Below are 15,243 nucleotides of genomic sequence, written 5' to 3' on the forward strand. Positions count from 1 at the left end.
AAAAGTGTTGTTTAAAGTTTGCCACAAGCCACCTGGGAGACACACCAAACATGTGGAAGAAGGTGCTCTGGTCAGATGAAACCAAAATTGAACTTTTTGGCAACAATGCAAAACGTTATGTTTGGCGTAAAAGCAACACAGCTCATCACCCTGAACACACCATCCCCACTGTCAAACATGGTGGTGGCAGCATCATGGTTTGGGCCTGCTTTTCTTCAGCAGGGACAGGGAAGATGGTTAAAATTGATGGGAAGATGGATGGAGCCAAATACAGGACCATTCTGGAAGAAAACCTGATGGAGTCTGCAAAAGACCTGAGACTGGGACGGAGATTTGTCTTCCAACAAGACAATGATCCAAAACATAAAGCAAAATCTACAATGGAATGGTTCAAAAACAAACATATCCAGGTGTTAGAATGGCCAAGTCAAAGTCCAGACCTGAATCCAATCGAGAATCTGTGGAAAGAACTGAAAACTGCTGTTCACAAATGCTCTCCATCCAACCTCACTGAGCTCGAGCTGTTTTGCAAGGAGGAATGGAAAAAATTTCAGCCTCTCGATGTGCAAAGCTGATAGAGACATACCCCAAGCGACTTACAGCTGTAATCGCAGCAAAAGGTGGCGCTACAAAGTATTAACTTAAGGGGGCTGAATAATTTTGCACGCCCAATTTTTCAGTTTTTGATTTGTTAAAAAAGTTTGAAATATCCAATAAATGTTGTTCCACTTCATGATTGTGTCCCACTTGTTGTTGATTCTTCACAAAAAAATACAGTTTTATATCTTTATGTTTGAAGCCTGAAATGTGGCAAAAGGTCGCAAAGTTCAAGGGGGCCGAATACTTTCGCAAGGCACTGTAGAAAGATCTCCTTGTAGCCAATTATTAAATACAGTTTTAGTTCTCTTAATTTTAGGGGAGAAATTCAAATGTTGTCTGACTAAGTGTTTTTTTTTACAGATGTATTCCTAAATATTTAACACAGTCCGGCTGATCACTACTGGGTGCTGACAACTTTTAGCTTGCTCGTCTGGGCTTGTTGCTGATAGCTAGCACATGGACAATCCGTACTGCAGTAGTCAGACATTACACGAATTACCACCATAGCTGGACCCTTCATACATTTTTGCAATACACAAACTTTTATGAGAATAGTCAGCCCTCGAATACTAGCTACCTAACGTTAGCTAGCAAATCAGAGTTGAAACAAGCTAGTTAGCTAGCTAATGTGGGCTAGCAGGAGTTTTAGCAGGCCAGGTCGTATTGAACGCTAGCTACATTATATCAAACCTGTCTGGTTTGCTTGGTTAGCTAGCTAGCTAATAGCCAAAGCAGTGGCAAGCAAGGTAGGAATTAAGCTAGCTAGTTAGCTAGCCTGTTACGCTAGTGACAATACTGTTTAGCTAGCTAATGTTAGCAAGCTAAATACATGGCTCTGAGTCTCACTGGCATGAGTATGGGGTAATGTTAGTTACAGCATGGCTAGAGGGAATTAAAAGCTAGCTAGCAACATTTGCGAAACCAGCTGCAGTCACATATTGGTTACCTAGCAACATGACATAATTTCTCATTTCTGAAGGCTGTGGTGGAAACATAATTCGATCTAGCCATCCAAGACTAGCCCAACCCAGGTTAACTTTAAAGTGCCAATGGAAACAGGGCGTTAGAGTACAATATAACACCGATATGGACCCATGGCTCTTAAAGAGCCACTGAACACGCTGATTAGCACGCATGTTTATATGTTGCTCATTCGGAAAACAAGATTTCAGTCTTGGAGGTGTGTTTCCTGACCGATTCCGCGTTTGGTTAATTATGTTTTTTCCCCATGAGACACCGTAGACGCATAAGCCTATTTCACATCATCAAAATGAATCTAATGTAACTCAATACATCTGAAATTCATTTTGACGTTTTTGCAGAGGATGTTTTAGTTGCACAAGTTTACATTAAGGATTTTGGTGCTCTTATTTCTGAAGTAAATATATGTGTGACTTGTCTTATGTAAACAAAGTCGGAGCTGCCGGGCAGGTCTGTCTCACTGTCTATGCAATTTGATAGAGAGCAAACACCGCTGTTCACCCCCATGTTATTGGGCAAATGGACTTCGTCAAATCAAAACCCAACCTTCATTTACCCGTTGTGACGCACAGATTTTTCAAACTCCATTTTAGACAAGACTGACTTGATGACTGACTATTTACACATTGTAGTACATTTTGACACTAGAATAACTGTTTCGGACTCATATCGATGCCGTTTTCAAAGGGATTTGTTGCTTTTCAAAAGCAGTCGGTCTATTAAGGTCAGACTATTCCACTGAAGGAGCAGGTAAAAACGTACATAATTACCATCAAAGCATACAGAGAGGACAGACAATCATTATTCTATTACACATGATAATGACTTTTATGTCGAAGGGTAGATAGATATGGAGAAAATAACGTGCCAATTACCCTAAAACCTCCAACTCTTTTCCTATTCGCCTCAAATCATGATTATATGCTGATTTGCTTCAGCTAATAATGTTGTTTTGCTTGGTTTTAACTAATAATCTCATAGCTTTTTCATGAAATGCATGCACTTATCCAAACATGGAGTTTGACTGAAAGTGTAATTACCAATTAATTATTCATTAGTTAATTATTCATAGTAAATTATGTCAATGATACTATTTTGTGCATGCTCAGACTACATAGGTCATCATTCAATCCATTCATTTGAAATGAGACTAATAGAAAGTGCATGCTTTATATCAAAAGTGCCACTCCTATGTAATTGGCATTACCGTAATGCCATAATGAAATGAATACAGCTTCATCATTGGCTGCAATGCAACAAACACTACCTGGATAAAATCAATTTTAAAGAGAGAGGAGTCCTTTGAATATAGTGAGCATTTAGTGAATGTTGAACAGTAGAATTAGAACAGCCTTAGGCAATGACACTACTTGCCTTAAACATTAAACATGATTTCGCTTTATTTTAGTCTGCTTGTTTTTCTGGCATTTATATAAATATTCACATAATTATGATATAAAAAACTAATTATTGTTTATTTCAGATGCATGTAACTTTTTCATTATGTACCATTTGGTAGAAAGTAGTAACTAATCATGTTGAATCTTTGAAGTATCAGACAGTATACATTTACCACGTCTTCTAAAATGAGAGTCACATATTTACACATTTACAAAAAAATCACTATTCCAAACATTGAGACCATGGTATATGTATGGTCTGTCATCACTCATAGCTAGTCTATTATATTTAAGCTCAATAGCTTTTCCTCCCAGGTTACCCACCTGTGTTTTCAGCTCCAGGCACGGGGACTCACTATGCTGTCCCAAGTTCCTAGCATATTCCACCACATCCTGACTAAAACAGTCCCCTCCATAGAAGGCCAGGGCCCAGGCTGGGCTGTGGCTGTGGCTGGACTCCTCTGCTCCTGAGCTGGGGGAGAGGAGACAATGAGACACCAGAGATTCTGTGTCCTCCATGTCCTCGCAGCAGTCAGGGCTCATCTGGCCTCGGTGGCCCACCCTCAGTGGCTCGTCCGTCCCCCATAGAGAGTCAGCTTCAGAGGGGCTTTCATCGCCGCCCCCCACTGGATGCTCGGCACTCTCCATAGCCCCCTTAACCAAACACTCAGCAGCTCTCAATCCTGGACCAGGAAACATGGCAGAGCAGGAAGAGAGAGAAAATGGATGGGTCAGGTAGTCCGTGTGTGTGTTCATGCACACATCTGTGTGTGCAGAGAATTTGAGAGGTGGAATTCTCGCAAGGCTGAAGCTTTCTTTTGGTGAAAGGCTCTATTAAATTTGTTATATGGTATGCTGTTAAACGCTAACCTTGTTATATTGTTTGATTCTGCATCACAGGCGTCCTCCACCTTCCAGTGTGAGCAGACTATTTTTGCTCTGATTTATCATCTCACAAAGTATTTTGTGTGAAACTGAAGGTGTGTGCAAGTGTGCAGTGTCTGTTACCAATGGGTCTTTAGGTGTCTGTTTGAGTGTGCATTATGCTAATTGTATGTACTGGCGCGTGTAGATGGAAAGGAAGTGACTGTGCCTGTGCCTGTTTCCACAACAACTCTCTCCAGCTGAGGAGATCATTGTAACATCACAGCGTGATTTGAGCCGTCTTGAATCAACTGTGCTCTTAACAACCTAATCCAACCGCCAATCATTCTCCTAACAACTTGATTCAACTGCTGGATTTGTCACAACATCTCGCTACAGTATACAACTTCATCTAACTACGTCATCTCACAGACATGTATCATAATGCTAACAGCGATGACAGTTGTGAAGTCATGGTAACAGTGATAACAGTTGTGAAGTAATGGTAACTGTAATGACAGTTGTGAAGTAATGGTGCTAAATTATATTGCTAGAGGACTCCTGATATCTACATTATGAGTATAATTACTGTCTTTGTTTTTGCTAGCTAGGGCCATCTCCTTTAAGTGCTGCCTGTCTTCCCAGTCGCCTACTTAGTGTGCGAACTGCTGAATGCTATTAACTTGCAGATGATTGTTGACACATCAACCAGGATTAAGGGGCAGGGCAATTTGTGACTGTTGTTGTTTCGGTAATCAGTGGCTGTATTGGAGCGGTTTCACCTCTCCTAGGCAATCAGCAATTAGTACCGGGAGGTGTGCTTGTGTGCTCTTCACCTTTGCAAGGCAATTAGCAATTAGTACTTCAGTCTCGCCTGTTTTCAAAGCGGCAGCTGTAAGCAGCAGTCTCGTCGCTAAACTAAGATTGTCGCCAAAACAGAGAGGGTTCTGCCAAGTTGTTCTGCAGTGTTACGAGAGGAAGGCTCCACACCACTGTCTCCCTTGAGTATTTTACCTAGTTATTCTCAATCTCAATTTGCTATTTTGTAGCTTTGGCAACTATGTGCGTGTTTTCTATCCTAATTCGCTCCTCCCCCTGTAGGCTTTTACAGACGCTCCCCACCCCTTGGCTGCAACCCTTCTAATTTAGTGTACCCTGTGCGCACACCCCATGTGGAATTCCTGGTCTCGGGCAGCGTTTGGGACTGCCGATCTGCGGTCAAGAACACCTAGTTCATCTCAGCCTATGCTGCCCTTCAGTCCCTTGACCTTTTGGACTTGACGGAGACATGGATCACCACAGAGAACACTGCCACTCCAGCTACTCTCTCTTCATCTGACTACGTTTACTCTCATAGTTCAGGTTGAGAGCGTCTGGTCGTCGCAGTGGTGGCACAGGGTTACTCATTTCTCCTAAGTGGAAATGTGTATTTATTTTCTCCTGTCTCACCTGCCCATCTCCTCATTTGAATTCTATGCTGTCACGGTCACTTGTCCACTTAAGCTTAACATTGTTGTCATCTATCGCCCACCAGGTGCCCTTAGAGTTCCTTAATGAGCTTGACACCTTGGTAAGCTAATTTCCTGACGATGGCTTACCACTCTTCGTACTTGGTGACTTCAACGCCCTGACGTCTGCCTTTGATTAATTTATTTCCTACTTGACTCCTGTGACGTCAAAAACTACAGACCGGTAGCCCTTATTTATTTTCTTTCCAAAAAACTTGAGTGTGCTGTTTCTGACCAACTCTTTCGATATCTCACTCAGAACAATGTTCTTGACCCTAACCAGGCAGACTTCAAAACGAGTCACTCAACAGACTGCTCTTCTCTGTGTGACGGAGGCTCTCCACACTGCCAAAGCTAAATCGCTATCCTGTTCTCATCCTCCTAAATCTATCCATTACCTTCAACACTGTGAACCATCAGATCCTCCTCTCCACTCTCTCAGGGCTGGGCATTTCAGGCTCTACACACTTTTGGATTGCATCCTACCTGGCAGGCCGCTCCAGGTGACATGGAGAGGATCTGTGTCTGCACCATGTCCTCTCACTGCTGGTGCCCCCCAGGGCTCGGTTCTAGGCCCTCTTCTCTCTATCCACCAAGATACTTGTCTCTGTCATATCCTCTCCTATCATTGCTATGCGGATGACACACAACTACTTTTCTCCTTCCCCCCTTCTGACACTCAGGTGGCGACACACATCTCTGCATTCCTGCCAGATATCTCAGCTTGGATGACGGCCCACCACCTCAAGCTCAACCTCGACAAGACAGACCTGCTCTTCCTCCCGAGAAAGGCCTGGCCGCTCAAAGACCTCTCCATTGTGGTTGACAACTCCACGGTGTCCCCCTTCCAGAGTGCAAAGAACATTGGCGTGACCCTAGACAACACCCTGTTGTTATCTGCAAACATCAAAGCAGTGACTCAATCCTGCAGGTTCATGCTTTATAACATTTGTAGAGTACGACTCTACCTTACACAGGAAGTGGAGCATGTCCTAATTGAGGCACTTGTCATCTCCCGTCTGGACTACTGCAACTCGCTGTTGGCTGGGCTCCCAGCTTGTGCCATCAAACCCATGTAACTTATCCGGAACGCTGCAGCCCACCTGGTGTTCAACCTTCCAAAGTTCTCCCATGTCACACCGCTCCCCTGCACACTCCACTGGCTTCCAGTCAAAGTTTGCATCCACCACAAGACCATGGTACTATCCAATGGAGAAGCAAGAAGAACTGCACTACACCCCAACCCGAGCACTCCGCTCTGCCACCTCTGGTCTCGTGCCACCTCTGGCAAATCTAAAACCCTACTACTTCAAAGCATTTTTGTTGTTGTAATTTGACCCCTTTTATTCTCCCCAATTTTGTGATTACGATCTTATCTCATCGCTGCAACTCCCCAACGTGCTCGGGAGAGGTGAAGGTCGAGTCATGCGTCCTCCGAAACATGATCCACCAAGCCGCACTTCTTTACACCCGCACATTTAACCCGAAAACCAGCTGCACCAATGTGTCGGAGGAAACACTGTTCAACTGACGACTGTAGTCACCTTGCAGGTGCCCGGCCCACCACAAGGAGTCACTAGAGTGCGATGAGCCAAGTAAAGCCCCCCGGACAAACCCTCCCCTAAATCAGACGACACTGGGCCAATTGTGCGGCGCCCTATGAGATTCCCCTTGGGTTCTTGTCTCTGGCCTTGTCTCAGGATAGTAAATTGGTGGTTGAAGATATCCCTCTAGTGATGTGGGGGCTGTGCTTTGGCAAAGTGGGTGGGGTTATATCCTGCCTGTTTGGCCCTGTCCGGGGTGATCGTCAGATGGGGCCACAGTGTCTCCTGATACCTCAAGTCTCAGCCTCCAGTATTTATGCTGCAATAGTTTGTGTAGAGGGGCTAGGGTCAGTCTGTTATATCTGGAGTATTTCTCCTGTCTTATCCGGTGTCCTGTGTGAATTTAAGTATGCTCTCTCTAATCCTCTCTAATTCTCTCAGAGGACCTGAGCCCAAGGACCATGCCTCAGGACTACCTGGCCTGATGACTCCTTGCTGTCCCCAGTCCACCTGGTCGTGCTGCTGCTCCAGTTTCAACTGTTCTGCCTGCGGCTATGGAACCCTGTCCTGTTCACCGGACGTGCTACCTTGTCCCAGACCTGCTGTTTTCAACTCTCTAGAGACAGCAGGAGCGGTAGAGATACTCTAAATGATCGGCTATGAAAAGCCAACTGACATTTACTCCTGAGGTGCTGACCTCTTGCACCCTCTACAACCACTGATTATTATTATTATTTGACCCTGCTGGTCATCTATGAACATTTAAACATCTTGATCATGTTCTGTTATAATCTCCACTCGGCACAGCCAGAAGAGGACTGGCCACCCCTCACAGCCTGGTTCCTCTTAAGTTTCTTCCTAGGGAGTTTTTCCTAGTCACCGTGCATCTACACCTGCATTGCTTGCTGTTTGGGGTTTTAGGCTGGGTTTCTGTACAGCACTTTGACATCAGCTGATGCAAGAAGGGCTTTATAAATACAATTGATTGATTGACTCCCAGGTCATGGCTGGTTATGCCAAAACCCAGGATCGAACCCCAGGCTGTAGTGAAGCCACAACTCTGCGATGCAGGGCCTTTGACCGATGCGCCACTCTGGAGACTCAAAGCTTATCTTAAATAATCCCACACCTCCTTCAGTTGTGAAGTAATGGTAACAGAGACGAGTGATTGAAGTAATGTTAACAGTGATGACAGTTGTAAAGTTACAGTATTACCTTTCCTACCTGGGCAGACATGATGTTGACCCTCCTCTGATTCAGTATCTTTATGTTCCGGTCTAGTCTCTGTTTCTCTGAATGCAGACAGGGCCCTCTGGTGTCTCTCAAATCTCTCCCACGAGGCTGAAGCTACAGGTCCACTGTGGTGCAGGTTGCCGTTCAGGTCGACATGACCACGCCGCAGTGCCTCCCTCTCCTCTGCTATACAGCTGGAAGCACTCAGGGGTGAGGTGGCTGCCCTTTGCCATGGCTTTGATGGAGACTGTTCATTAGAGCCTCTAAATATGGCACATCAGCAGCCGGAGAGAGTAAACACAAAACAACAGTCACAGCTAGTCACAAACATCACAGCCACACACCGACCACTAGACAAACACATAAACACAGACCAAAACAGGCAAAACACACTAATTCAATAAAACGGAATGCAGACTATAAGAGCTCAGACTGAAAAGTAATTGAAACATCAGACAGTAATTAGACACAACATAAACAATGCAAACTAAATAGCGGGAATAACAACTCAGTCAATACGAAAACACAGCAACGGAAAGTTCAGACAAATAATCATATGAGAAATCTAGACAGATAATTGAAACAAGCCCACTCCTCACAGGCATAATTAAAACAATTAAGTAGGCCAACATAAATGAATTAATCAGAACAAAACAATCAATAATTAGCTTGAAAAAAAACCAACAATCCTTAGTGGCTCCTTAGCATCTGACTGCTGGGGTTGAGTGGTCTAAAACGGTTTGTATCCAAAGCAACTAATTAAAGAGCAGCAGTAAATAACAATAACAGGGCTATATACAGGGGGTACCAGCACATAGTCAATGTGCAGGGGCACTGGTGTTAAGGTAATATGTACATGTAGGTAGAGTTATTAAAGTAACTATGCATAGATAAGAACAGAGAGTAGCAGCAGTGTAGAAGAGGGGGGGAAATGCAAATAGTCTGGGTAGCCATTTGATAGATGTTCAGGAGTCTTATGGTTTGGGGGTAGAAGCTGTTAAGGAGTCTTTTGGACCTAAACTTGTCGCCCCGGTACTGCTTGCCGTGTGACAGCAGAGAGAACAGTCTATGACTAGGGTGGTTTTTAGGGCCTTCCTCTGACATGCCTGGTATAGAGGTCCTGGATGGCAGGAAGCTTGGCCCCGGTGATATACTGGGTTGTACGCACTACCCTCTGTAGTGCCTTGCGGTCAGAAGCCGAGCTGTTTCCATACCAGGCAATGATGCAACCCGTCAGGATGCCCTCGATGGTGCAGCTGTAAAACCTTTTGAGGATCTGAGGAGCCATGCCAAATCTTTTCAGTCTCTGAGGGGAAATTGATTTTGTTGTGCCCTCTTCACGACTGTCTTGGTGTGCTTGGAACATGTTTGTTTGTTGGTTATGGGGACACCAAGCAACATGAAGCTCTCAACCTGCTCCACTACAGCCCCGTCGACGAGAATGAGGGTGTGCTCGGCCCTCATTTTCCTTTAGTCCACAATCATCTCATTTGTCTTGATCAAGTTGAGGGAGAGGTTGTTGTCCTTGTACCACATGGTCAGGTCTCTGACCTCCTCCCTATAGGCCGTTTCATCGTTGTCGGTGGTCAGGCCTACCACTGTTGTGTCATCGGCAAACTTAATGATGGTGTTGGAGTCATGCCAGTTCGTGCAGTCATGAATGAACAGGGAATACAGGAGGGGACTGAACGCACCCCTGAGGGGCCTCCCCTGTGTGTTATCTACCCTTACCGTCTGGCAGAGGCCCCTACGTGATGAGCTTTGAGGGCACTATGATGTTGAACGCTGAGTTGTAGTCAATGAATAGCATTCTCACATGGGTGTTCCGTTTGTCCAGGAGTGAAAGGACAGTGTGGAGCGCAATAGAGATTGCATCATCTGTGGATCTGCTTCAAAAGTACTGAACTTTTCTATTCTCATAGCTTCTACAGATTGTAAATTAAACAAATATTTTTGTGAAAATAATGATTATATTATTGATTGATTATGACTTTTCAAATCACCCAGTATTGCTATCTGCAGCGTTAGTTCTAGGTAAATGTTGCAATTCTTCAGCCATTCCTGGACCTGTGACCAAAAACAAACTACATATGGACAATACCAATATAAATCATAATCTAATGACTCTGCTATATATAATAATATATAACATTCTATTGGTTGCAAGAATTTTGTATAATAGTTTAAATTAAAAATTTTTGAATACAGCGTTGTTTTGCGCTTCCCTTTGTAGTCTAAGCGTCGGAGCATGTGTTGTACGATTCGATCTTAGTCCTGTATTGACGCTTTGCCTGTTTGATGGTTCGTCAGAGGGCATAGCTCCTTGAAAGTGACAGCTCTACCCCTTAGCTCAGTGTGAATGTTTCCTGTAATCCATGGCTTCTGTTTGGGGTATGTACGTACAGTCACTGTGGGGACGACGTCATCGATGCACTTATTGATGAAGCCAGTGACTGATGTGGTTTACTCCTCAATGCAATCAGAAAGAATCCCGGGAACATATTCCAGACTATGCTAGCAAAACAGTCCTGTAGTTTAGCATCTGCTTCATCTGACCACCTTTTTTTATAGACCGACTCACTGGTGCTTCCTGCTTTAATTTTTGCTTGTAAAGCAATCAGAGTTTGCCAAATGAAGGGCGAGGGAGAGCTATGTACGCGTCTCTGTGTGGAGTAAAGGTGGTCTAAAGGCCCCCCCCCCCTCTCTGGTTGCACATTTAACATGCTGATAGAAATTAGGTGAAACTGATTTAAGTTTCCCTGCATTAAAGTTCACTAGGAGCGCCGCCTCTGGATGAGCATTTTCCTGTTTGCTTATGGCTGTATACAGCTCACGGAGTGCGGTTTTAGTGCCAGCATTGGTCTGTGGTGGTTTGTAGACAGCTACAAAAAATACAGATAAACTCTCTAGGTAGATAGTGTGGTCTACAGCTTAGCAAGAGATACTCTACCTCAGGCGAGCAAAATCTCGAGACTTTCTTCAATATCGTGCACCAGCTGCTGTTTACAAATATGCATAGGCCCCCATCCTGTGTCTTACCAGAGACTGCTGTTCTATCCTGCCGATAGTGTATAACACGGCAGCTGTATGTTATTAATGTTGTCGTTCAGCCACGACTCGGTGAAACATAAGATATTACAGTTTTTAATGTCCCATTGGTAGGATATATGTGCTTTCAGCAGTACGGATGTTAAAGGCAGATTAGCCACTCGTCGCCTGATCCTCACAAGGCACCTCGATCTCTTTCCGCAAAATCTCTGTTCTTTCTCCAGCGAATGATGGGGATGAGGGCCTGTTCGGGTGTTTGGAGTAGATCCTTCCCATCCGACTCATTAAAGAAAAATTATTAGTCCAATTCGAGGTGAGTAATTGCTGTTCTGATGTCCAGAAGCTCTTTTCGGTCATAAGAGATGGTAGCAGCAACTTCATGTACAAAATAAGTTACAAACAATGCAAAAAATAAAATAAAAAAATAGCACAGTTGGTTAAGAGCCCATAAAACGCCATCCCTTCCCTTCCGGCTTATCTTTCCAATAAGCTGCCCTAGCAGTGAAAGGCTACTCCAGTTGACAGTCTAAAATCTCCACTCAGAGCATTGTTTGTCTGTCTGTCCAAGGCTGTGATCTCGGTCTGTATCATCACCACAGAAGATGAAAAATGATCTCAACACACTGCCCCAGCCGTTAAGAGCACGGCGACCATGAGATGAAACAGTATCTAAGTAAACTGACAAGCTGCACATCTCCTCACCACACTCATGTGCCCCTCCATCTGTCTTGGTCTGCATAAGTAGGAACAAAAAAGGGGTGAGTCATTTCACCTTTTCCTTCATTCATGTACACTCCTCAAGGATCCTTATGACTCTGTTAGGCAGGAAGAACCATAAGTAGCTCATTAATGGTGCCAAGCCAATATTCCCTATACAAACAGAAAACTTGCTGGAGAAAGCCAGAGCCAGTGGAAGTGTGTGTCTGTGGAAGTGTGTGTCTGAAGTGCATCTTCTGTGAATGCTGATTATGAATGGAGTGTGCGTGCATGTGTGTGTGTAAGGGGGAGTGGTTGTAGCATCTAAAGTGCCTATGAGTTGTTGAGGACTCACGAGAGAAATTAACATTCTGAACACAAACACTGCCAATTTTGGGCTTTTCCCCTGCTCAGAGAGACAAACTAAGCTTGTTGATGGAGAATACTTTTAAGGAGAACTAAATCCTTCTTATAGTATTGACAGCCCTTCCAGCTAAAGACAGTTTTATGACAACGGCATTATTTTTAGTTTAAGGGTGTAAATTAAAGAGTGACTGAATCGAAAAAGCAACTGCTCTTTTTGAAAATGGTGTATATGGCATCGATAGTCCTAAAATAATTGTTTTGGTCAAAATTGACTACAAAGTGTAAATAGGATAATTTCGGTCATAAAGTCGGTCTGGTCTAAAACAGCGTTTAAAAAAAAAGTAAGTTTGTCACAATTTACACAAAGGTTGGGTTTGGATTATAATTAACACATTAACACATGGTGGTAATGCCTAGGGAGAATTGTCATGCATGGAGTAATTTGTCGTGGATTGATTCTCGTGGACCGATACAATGGCGAGAATCTGTCAAGGCTCAAGTAGAATTGTGATTACGAGCAGCAGTAGTTCCTGGTTTTGGGGTTTTGTTGGTTGATTATTTGATGAATCAGAATTGGGCAAAATTGGTGCTTAAACTGGTGCAGTGATTTTCAAGCCAGTGTGAGGAAGAAACTGTTTCCACTAGATTCTGCAGCCACAAAGTCAAAATTGGCTGTATTGTAAAAAATAATAATCTGAAAACAAAAATGTGCTTTTTGGCCATGATAAACACAGGTGAAATTAGCAGAAGGGAGGGGTTTGGCCAAGACTTCGCTTCCTTCCTTTGCACAAAGGTAATCACAATTGTTAATGGCATTCCCCCCCAGAAATTACAAACTTTCATGAGATAATTTGACTTGTGGGTAAACAATATTATGCAAAGAGAAACAGTCTTCTCAAAACAACATGGTGTGGTTACTTCCCATGCCATTATTTTTGGCAATAGCTTGATGTGCAATGCACATATTGCTCAAGAAATGCTCTAGTGAAAATGGGCCTCCATAAAGTTGTTCAACAATCTTGTGCAGATCGCCAGGATATCAATTACATCCAAAGCTAGCTAATTGTTCTGCATGCTGTCAACCTTCAAACCTGAGATTGGTGTTGTGGGTGACTGGTGAGTAAATGTTGGTTATGCTAGCTAGCTACATTATTTGATAATGCTAGCGAGCCAGGCTAGCTATGATACTGTGATGTAACTAGTGAAAGACAAAGCCTCTCGCTAATGTGTAATGTCAGAGGAATATTTGCATTGTTTACGTTAACAAGCTAGCTACCTTGCTAACAATAGCTTCTTTAACTGCAAGGTGGAGGGATCTCAATTGGCTATCATGCCAGATTTGCTAACTGTAGCCTATTCATTGGCAGTTCAGGTTTGATAGGATGTAGCCAGCTTGCTTTTAATAATGTTCCAACTTGAACTGGCTAGCTAAGATCCCTGCTAGCTAACGTTACCTAGCTAACGTTACCTAATTTACCTCATGCATTCCGTCTATATAAATGAAAGTGTGAAAAAAGATTCAATTGTATCATTTATCTTCTGTTAGGCTTCCGTTATTGAGAGAAGACCTGTGTTTGGATCGCCAATGAAACGGGCAATCACTGACATACTCACAGAGATAATTGGCTGTAGTTGACCACACAGTGTAGCACTCCCAATAAGTCCTCATCCCAGTAAAGGTTACAGAAATTCTCTTTCACAACATTGCAGAATGTCTGGTACTGTAGGTCCTTCAGAGACAGGAAACACTCCCCTTCAAACACAAAAACATGAGACCGTACATCAATGACCGTTTTTTTAGACAGAAAGCTTGTATGACAAGTTCACACCAGATACCATCCTCTTTAATGACACAACTCGCATGATGGTCGCCGGAGATGATGGCTTCCATTTTATTGGCTCTTAACCAACCGTGCTATTTTGTTAGTTTTTTTTCGCACATAATGTTGCTGCTATCGTCTCTTATGACCGAAAAGAGCTTCTGGACATCAGAACAGCAATTACTCATCTTGAATTGGACTAATAATTTTTCTTTAATGAGTTGGACAGGAAGGATATACTCCAAACACCCGAACAGGCCCTCATCCCCATCATTCGCTGGAGAAAAAAACAGAGATTTTGCGGAGAGAGATCGGAGTGGAGTGCCTTGTGAGAATCAGGCGACAAGTAGCTAATCTGCCTTTGCCATCCGTACTGTTAACCAAAGTTCAATTGCTGGAAAATAAATGGGACTAACTAAAAGCACGTACAGTATATCCTACCAACGGTACATTAAAAACTGTAATATTTTATGTTTCACCGAGTCGTGGCTGAATGACGACATTAACATACAGCTGGCGGGTTATACACTCGATCGGCAGGATAGAACAGCAGCCTCTGGTAAGACACGGGGTGGCGGCCTATGTATATTTGTAAATAGCTGGTGCACGATACATAAGGAAATCTCGAGATTTTGCTCGCATGTGTTAGCGTATCTCTTGATAAGCTGTAGACCACACTATCTACCTAGAGTTTTCATCTGTATACATACCGATGCGGGCACTAAGACCTTACTCAATGAGCTGTATACAGCCATAAGCAAACAGAAAAACGCTCATCCAGAGGTGGCGCTCCTAGTGGCCGGGGACTTTAATACAGGGAAACTTAAATCAGTTTTACCTCATTTATATCAGCATGTTAAATGTGCAACCAGAGGGGGGAAAAACAAACACAAGACCACCTTTACTCCACACACAGAGACATGTACAATGCTCTCCCTCTCCCTCGCCCTCCATTTGGCAAATCTAAGCAAGAAGTATCAGTGAGTCGGTCTATAAAAGTGGTCAGATAAAGCAGATGCTAAACTACAGGACTGTTTTGCTAGCACAGACTGGAATATTCTTCTGATGGCATTGAGGAGTAAACCACATCAGTCACTGTCTTCATCAATAAGTGCATCGATGACGTTGTCCCCACAGTGACTGTACGCACATACCCCAACCAGAAGCCATGGATTACATGCAA

At 43.6% G+C, this 15,243-nt stretch overlaps 1 protein-coding gene across 4 annotated transcripts in view; it reads right to left on the minus strand.

Annotated features, from left to right (window-relative positions):
* LOC112252841 (kinase non-catalytic C-lobe domain-containing protein 1) overlaps window positions 1–15,243 on the minus strand; it is a 51,648-nt gene that overhangs the window by 18,467 nt on the left and 17,938 nt on the right. For 3 of the 4 annotated variants that reach the window (XM_042323484.1, XM_024424505.2, XM_024424502.2), the window contains 3 exons: window positions 13,855–13,993; window positions 8,113–8,393; window positions 3,306–3,664 (listed from right to left, as the gene is read on the minus strand). In XM_042323484.1, the coding sequence (XP_042179418.1) occupies window positions 3,306–3,664; window positions 8,113–8,393; window positions 13,855–13,993 (779 nt within the window). The remainder of the gene's footprint in view (window positions 1–3,305; window positions 3,665–8,112; window positions 8,394–13,854; window positions 13,994–15,243) is intronic. The other variant, XM_024424503.2, reaches the window with a different exon arrangement.

This window comes from Oncorhynchus tshawytscha, linkage group LG06 (genome assembly GCF_018296145.1).
Source record: "Oncorhynchus tshawytscha isolate Ot180627B linkage group LG06, Otsh_v2.0, whole genome shotgun sequence".
Lineage (NCBI taxonomy): Eukaryota > Metazoa > Chordata > Actinopteri > Salmoniformes > Salmonidae > Oncorhynchus > Oncorhynchus tshawytscha.